The 8,094-nt window shown below is 53.5% G+C and overlaps 1 protein-coding gene across 1 annotated transcript in view; it reads right to left on the bottom strand.

Moving 5' to 3' along the window:
• LOC125955674 (protein sister of odd and bowel) overlaps positions 1-5,685 on the bottom strand; it is an 83,562-nt gene extending 77,877 nt beyond the window's left edge. Inside the window, exon 1 of the mRNA XM_049686816.1 lies at positions 5,091-5,685. Coding sequence (XP_049542773.1) covers positions 5,091-5,685 — 595 coding nt within the window. The remainder of the gene's footprint in view (positions 1-5,090) is intronic.
• Between the last annotated feature and the right edge of the window lie 2,409 nt (positions 5,686-8,094).

Below are 8,094 nucleotides of genomic sequence, written 5' to 3'. Positions count from 1 at the left end.
CGAGTGCATGGACCGTCACCGGAACGGCGGATAGAAAATGCAACAAAAAAAAAGCTCGCCCGTGAAGTGGTGGACATCGGGAGTTGTGTTGTTTCACTTTCACCCCGGTCCCTTGCCGGAAGGGCGATGCATAACCGTCACGCCGGCACACACATACACTCACATACAGGTGCACATACCGGTAAATCGATTTAATAACGAGCCAGGAAGAATGAATTCTGCATCACGTCCATCCTGTCCGTTCTCTCGGTCTCGGTATCGGTCTCGGTCTGGTCCGGTCCGGCTCTCTGCGTGACATCGAAAGGCCCTCCGTCTCGTAAATAATCAAATGACGTGTCGCGGCGGCGGCGTCCGTCCCTTCCCTTCCCAGCGCAGCGCAGCGCACATCGAACGCATTTTCTTTCGCGTCCTTTCGTTGGCGGGACTTTTTTTTCTTTTTTTTTTTGGGTGTTTGGTTTCTGCGAATTTTTTCGCGCCATTTTTCGATTCCCGCACACACACACACACGACACACAGACGCAGCAAATGCGTCGCGGTGGCGAAGGTTAATATAATAAGCTGGCTATCCAGCCATTTCCTGCCAGCCAGCCAGCCAGCCAGCCACCATGAGCACGAGCCGTCTCGTGGATTAATATTTTATTGGCAATTGGATTGCAATAATTAGCGAACCGGAGCAGAGGTGAGCAAGGTGGTGAGAGGGGAACTGCTGCTGCTGTTGCTGCTCTCTTTTCTGACAGCCGAACGATGCGTTCGATTTTCTTTAATTGATTTCAGGCTCGGTTGAATCGAGTTCGCGTCCGAATCGAATCCGGTTAAAGGCGCGGATTCGATGGCTTTAATGAGTAAAATGCAGGAAATGCAATATTCAATTGGTTTGCATATCCATCCGGCCTATTAGGCCGGTGTTCTCTATTGACTTTTCCTCGATGGTTTTTCTTTTTTCCTCAATCGAACACAAGCAATCGATATCGACTGGGGAGGTATGGTTGTCACTATTTTTAAACCCAATTCGTTGTCATAGGCGGAATAGGTGGAATTATGCAACGGCACCAATGGAGCAACAGCACCTGCAACACTGGTCCCCGAGTGGATCGATCGATCGATCGATGCTCCTGTAGCTGTTGCTGTCATCGCGTATCGTGCACGGTTCTTGGTCTTCCTGGTCCCTGGTCCCTGGCCCTCTTTCCGGGCCTATTACACCACGATTAAGCAAATGAACATCATTTTTAACTTTCCTCAAGGGGCGCTTCGCGAAGCGCGAAGGGAAATCGATTGGCGCGAGGCCTTTCCAGAGCCTTGCGCCATCGGGACCTAATTGCGCTGGATCAGTGGCTAGCGAGTGTGTGTGTGTGTGAGAGGTTGCAGCTCTGCCAATCCTCTGCCAACAAGGGCTTGTTGGCGTCGATCGATCGGCGGCGGAAGGCCAAAAACGGCGTCAAACAATGTCCTTATCCTGGGATCCCCTTTTGCTATTCGATCGGAAGGGAGACGAGAACGGCGAACGGAGAACGGAAACCCGGACCGAAAACAAACAGACGATAAATTCATTCGAATCGAACTCCCTCCATCCTTCCCATTAATCCGTCATCCGTGCGATGGCATTAGGAGTAGTGCGACCGTTGGCTCAATGGCTCAAAAGGCACCAGCCGGGGGTTCTCGGTCTCTCTTCACGTTCCACTGACTCTCGTTCACGTTCGCTAAATCGGGGGTGACTGCATCAGCACGCTGCATAATAGCACCCCTCCGTTCCCTCTCCTCCTTGACGCGCGGAAATGCTTTTTCATGCGAAAAACATAAAATCTCCCTCCGTATGGGGTTTGCACCGCCGCCCAGCGTCAATCCCAGTGCGGCGGAAAATCGAATCGAGAAGCCACCACCACCACCACCACCAAATGGCGGAAAAACGTGGTCCTCGCATAAAGCAGGAGAGAGGAGCCAGAGAGAGGCGAATGTGTAAATTTATTTGGATTTCGGTATTCGCATTTGCATATTTTATGCATTGATAAGTGGAGCAGATCGCGCCAATGCGCACCTCGGCGAATGATGGAAATTGATTTTTGCAGTCCCGTTGCCACCACTACCACTGCTGCAGTGTGCAAAACGCGACGCAAGCAATGAGCGATCGATAGCAAAAGGGGGAACCGAGCAACAAAAAAAAAACGGAGGATTGAGTGCGGGAATTGTGCGATTATGTTTTTATTGAATTCCGTTCTTTTCCCTTTTTTAAAAATTCTCGCTCGCTTCTCCAATGGGGTGTCACCGACATACTCGCACACACCTACCATGGAGTGGTCATAGTATGCGAGGATTTTGTGGTTTGTGGTCGCGTGATGCTTGAAGATTTGATTTTCTCGCTTGATGGCATTCCGGTGGAGAGCGTTGCTATAGCAGCGATTGTTGCTTTGCTCCTGGAACAGTCACTCTGGTGCCCAACATTCCGTCGGGTGAAGGGGGGGGTGCACTCCTGGAGGCGATAATTAGCCTCGAGCTTATAATTCGAACCCTGGCACCACCCTGTGCTGGACCAAATAGTCTATCGATTAACCATTATTATCGAATCGGTTTGGCCGAGCATTCGTGACAACCGGCGTGGCGTTGTTGTGCGAGCAGAGCCCCGGCTTCGAAGCTCCTGGAACCTGCCAAGGAGTCACGTACGGACTGCGGATGCACGTCGGACCATAATTCGCTTGCCAAATGGGGTTCCAGCACTTTAACGATGCAGTGTGTAAGTGTGTGTGTGTGTGTGTGTGTGTCCCTAGTGTGCCATTTCGGTGGTGCTGGCCAGCACGTTACAAGACCCCAACAGGAACAGGCTGGAGAAGAGGTCTACAAGGTACCCGGCGTCGCCTTAAACCGAAATCTGTGCCTTAAACCGAAACTGTGTATCGTGCCTGACTCGCGATGATCGTAGTTGGATGAAGAGAAAGAAAACAGAAAAAACTATCTCCAACCCCACTCTACCACACACACTACCAGCATGGTTTGGGATTTTATGTGGGTCCCTTAATAGACATAAAGTCGCAACAGAATGTATAACAAGATGACGCAAACATAATTGGATATTTGATACCATTTCGGCCACCGAGACACTCGAGGCCCCGCGGCGGCCAGTCCGGTGTCCGTGTGTAGGTTGCTCGGTCCCGGGGCATGCATTCCACAGCGCCACATTCTTTTCCCATTATCCCGCCGTACCGAGGGACCACGCTCCGTTCAGACTTCCTTTCCTGTTCGACATCTTTCTTTCGCCTTTCGGAACAGGCCATTAGTAGCTTGGCGTAACGCACACACTCGCACACACACATCCGGGCATTGGTGCAAGGCAAGAAGCAGGATCCCTCATTCACCTCATTTCGCCTCGGGACTTTCACGGGACCTACTACTGACCAGTGACCAGTGAGTTCGTTCGATTGCAAATTTCCAATTTTCCTCTCACCACCACCATCGCTGGGACTCTCTGGATTCTGCTGCAGAGGCCGTGTTTTGGGTGAAACCGGGGCACCATCACGGTGGGCACGTTTCGACCATCGCCGAATGGGCCAAATGGCGTGAAAAGCGGGCAAAAGGCCATTCCCCGGGAGAGAGTCCCCCCCCCCCCCCCCCCCCGGTCGGTCGATGCTTTTAAATTCTGCTGCTGCTTTATTTCCGTTTTATTGCCGGTATTGGCCGGTATCCCCCGAGGAGGAAGAGAAGGAGGAGGAGAAAAAGGAAGAGAAAAGTGTTTGTTTGTTGATGGCCAGTTGGATGATGGCTCCCGGGGCTTTTTCTGCCGTTTTCCCGGGCGATCGTGTTCGAGACCTCAGCCGCACAGCTGTGTGTGCGTGTTAATGAAAATGAGCTCCCGAAAGCACGCAGAGCAAAGAACCAACAACAGGAGGAGGAGAAGGTGGAGTAGAAAATCCGAAAGTCCATTTTCGGGTGGCCCTCCGTCCCCCGGGTTCGGTGCCACCATCGCTCTCCCCCAAATTCCCAATGGATGCTGGAAGTGGATTTTTCCACTGGTGCTGCAGTGATTTTGATTATGTTTAGCGTGATCCTGGTCCTGGTAAATGGCCTGGTCCGGCATGTCCCGAGGAGGCGGTGATGGTCAACCGAGAGGGCCATCAAGAGGGTGGCCTCTCCCCCAGATCTCCAAGGGTTGGTTTTGATGTTTCTTTTTATGTCTTTCAAGTCACTTTTTATAGGAAGACAGTGACGGCGAGCGAAAGGCAGTTAAGAGGTCGAGTGGTCGAACGGCACTTTGATTCCTGGTCTTCCAGTGGACATTCCAGGGCCAGGGGAGGTGGACTGATAGACCACTCGATGACTCGAGGTGTTTATAGGAGACAATTCGCTTCAATTATTAACTTCCACGACCTCGTGACCGGTAACGTCCGGCGCTGCCAACTTGCAGTCATCAATGACCACCAAGGAAAGGGAAAGGTCCTGCTTTCTGCTCCTCTGTTCAGGCACCCCCCAAAGAAGCCAACCCTCCCCCCTCCTCCCTGGCGGTGTGACGTAAGCCACAGGCTAATGTGCGGGCAAACAAAACGTCGCATTAGCATTGTAATGCCGTATCACTTTAACCATCAACAGGAGATTACATAAAGTTATTACTGAGCGCGCCGCCTGTGTGTGTGTGTGTGTGTGTGTGTGTGTGTGTGTGTTTGTGGCCGCGCGATAGTCAACATCATCATCGCCGTCGCCACCGTCGCTTCTGTCTGTGTGTCTGCGTGTGTGTGTGTGTGTGTGTGTGGTTGGTGGCAGAAGGCATACGGTTTCGTGCTACAAGCTGCCCCCTACCACCCTCTAGCGTAGTAGTTTCCGTCCCGGGAGGACACTACTAACGAGCGCGAAAGGCTCCAGAGAGACACAGAATGATAGTTGTTGTGGGGTGCTAGTGAAGGTGGTGGTGGAACTCGTTAGCATTCGTGGCACGTGCTGCAGCAGCAGCAGCAGAAGCAACAACAACCCCCAGTTCCGTGGTGGTGGTCAACCCGAAGCTGAACCGTGCCATAACCTAATTCTATGTGGTTCTCCGGTAAAGTCAGGGGTTGGTCGAGGGGGATCAAATGAGCACACAAAGGGGCAGAGGAAGAAGGACGGACACTTACCGTTGTAGAGGATGGTTGACTCGCGTGTGGCCGCTTCCGGTGAGTGAGGCGGTGGGCTCGGTGCCGTCGCACCGGCCGTCGGCGACGATGGTCCCCAACAGGTGGCCACGGCCGTTCCGCTGGTTTTGTTGGTGCTGGCCGGTGTTGCTGTCGCGGCCGCCGGCGAATCACCCACCACGTCAATCTCCTCATCTTCCTCTACCGGTTCACTATTGCCGCTGGCACCTGTTGTCGACGACGCAGTAGTCGGCGTTGACGACGACGTTGCTGCTGCTGCTGCTGCTGCGGATGACAGTGGACTACATTCAGGCGCAACCGTTAGTACACTACCACCACCACTACTGCTGCTGCTGCTACTACTGCTCTCCGTTGCCGATGGTGACGACGTAGCAGGAGGCGGCGCGCAGGAGGAGGAGGAGGTGTCTTGAGTAGCATGTTGAGTAGTGGTTGAGGTTGAGGTCCCGGTTCCGGTGATGAGCAGCTGAGTAGTAGTGGTCACCACCACCGCATCACCGGCCGCTGGTGGTGGCTGCTCTTCCGCCCGGTCCGGCCACGGATAGGCCTTCCACTTTTTCGCCATTAAACATCGAGGCATTTTCGGGGCGCGAAATGACGATGTAGCGCGTAGCGGGGGAAATGGGGCGTCAAATGGACGCTGGAGAATGGAGATGTTTCGGTCTGGTCTGTCAGGTACACTAGAGAGCGGGGAGGAAGGGAGTGAGGCGTATGCGGGTTCTCTAAATAGAGCGCATCAACGCATCTGCTGCATTTGAACGATTTGAACGATGGTGTCGATACGACGATGACCACCTTCTTTGCAATCAATAGTTCCGGCTTTGCAGAACGACGACGATGGCGCTTTCGGTCGTCGATTTGAAAGACAATTCAGTCTTTCAGGCTCGCCCGGCCCCGTCTGTTTATGTTTCCACTTCCGCCTTCGTTAGTAGCAGGTCGTTCGTTCGCTCGCTTGCAATTCTTTTCCAGGAGACGCTCACTCTCTCTCTCTATATATCAACCCCTGACACCGTGGTGGTGGTGGTGGTGGAGGAACGTACCGGGGTATTCCGCATCCCGGAACCCGCTGCACCCCCCACGGCTGCTCCTCGGCCCGGCTCCGGTTCGAGCTCTTGAGGATAGAATAAATTTTACGCCCGAACGTGACGCAGATACTAAACGAGGACCAAGCACGAGAGATCAAGCACGTACACTGCTGCTTCTACTGCCGATGCTGCTGCTGATGCTGCGGCTGAGCAAGAAGGATTGCAGCATTCTTGGGGAGGATTTTCTTCCGGCGTCTGTTTTTTTGCCGGTCCTGCCGCCGAGACGCAGTGATGAGTGTCCCAGTGGAGATCGACTGCTGCTACTGCAGCAACACGCCCGTATATATATGTGTGTGTGAGTGTGTGTTTTGTTAGCCGGCTTCCTGTGGAACGCACCGGAATTGGCACCACGCACTACCGCGACGCGGCGAGAGATAGCATCACCAAACCCGCTCTAGCGGGCCTTTCACACACCACGAACGTTCACTTCCGGTATCCGGGGGGAAGCAGCGCCTTTTGCCACACACAGCGAGAGGAACCAGTTTCAGTAGTCCATCATCGGGCAACGCAAACGCGAGGGATATCTTTAATCTCGTTTACTAAAACACGCGTGGATGACGCACCGAACGAAACGAGGCAGGCAACGGAACTACCGGACGCACTGACGAACACATTTGGAACCGAAAACCGCAGAACAGGACAGTACGCTACGAATCCACTACTGCTGCGGCGACTTGCAGCAGTGAAATTGCATAGATTTAGGCGATATCGATCGCCGGAACCACTCGCTGCTCGCTAGGGGCAACCGCCAGGGCTACTATTGCTTTATCGCTTTATTGCTTTAACTAGATTGCTTCTCCGTTACGCATCGCATTGCATTGCTCGTTGTTATGTGTTAGTGTGTATGCGGTGTGTGTGTGTGCACGGTGTACGGTGTACGTGTTTTTGCTTTTGTTTTGTGTCGTTCGAAGAGGGAACCCACACACAGTGGCGGTCAGCATGAACATTCAGAACGCGAGAAGCGACGAGGCGACGAGGCGAAGGAGTGCGAGTACACCAGAGTACAAGAACGTACGTCAAAATAGTTCGAGTTCGAGGATCGGTCGTCCTTAGAAACGAGGCGCACGTAGATGGGGCGCAGTTCAGTCAGAGACAGTCAGGAGCGTGCCACTTGAAGGTAGTAGTGACGACAGTACAGAGCAACGTCGAAGGTAGGCTCGAGTTGCCAGAGTTGTCGACGACGACGACGACGACGAGCAGCTAGTTCAGGACAGAAAGGACGACCGACGATAGACGACGAAAGGTTATCCAAGTAGGGCCAGCGTGGCCAGCTTCATGGTGCTCCGACGACCGCCGCTTACGGACGACGACCACTCGCCGGGATCGCTTGTCCGGCCAGCATTAGCCTTCGATTGCCGACGGCGGTGGCGGTGGCGACGGCGGCGACGTGCTGATGCTGCTGCATCGGAAGCAGCATCAACAGCTGGCGCAACAACAACACCAATCCGTCGTCGTTGGTTAGAGGAGGGCACTCGATGTTGCGATACGACATCGAAACCACCGGTGCACCATCACCCGGTCCACTGGGAGTGCCGAGAGTCCTTGTTTCTGATAATGGCGCAAACGTTCCAGCACCAAGTAGCACATTCAAACTTTCACTTCAAAACCTTCATCCCTTTTGGGCCACGGACTCAGCGGATTAAACGCGCAACAGTCAAATCACGTACACAGTCACAGTCACACACACACGCGCGAGATGATTAGCGATATCACTGTCAAAAGACGTCACTCTGATTGGCCTTCTACTACTACTTTTTCGCTCACTTTCTGGCGCTGCTGGCTATCTCCGTTCCTATTTAGCCTGTGCCACTCCAAAAATTTCGCTTTCACCGGACGCGGATGAGCGAAGAAGGACAGACAGCAGGACAGCAGGACAGAGAGAGCGATGTAGAAGGGGATGGTTT

This window comes from Anopheles darlingi, chromosome 3 (assembly GCF_943734745.1).
Source record: "Anopheles darlingi chromosome 3, idAnoDarlMG_H_01, whole genome shotgun sequence".
NCBI classification, from domain to species: Eukaryota; Metazoa; Arthropoda; class Insecta; order Diptera; family Culicidae; genus Anopheles; species Anopheles darlingi.
Note: the sequence above shows the minus strand (reverse complement) of the source record. Positions and strands in the feature narration are given on the sequence as shown.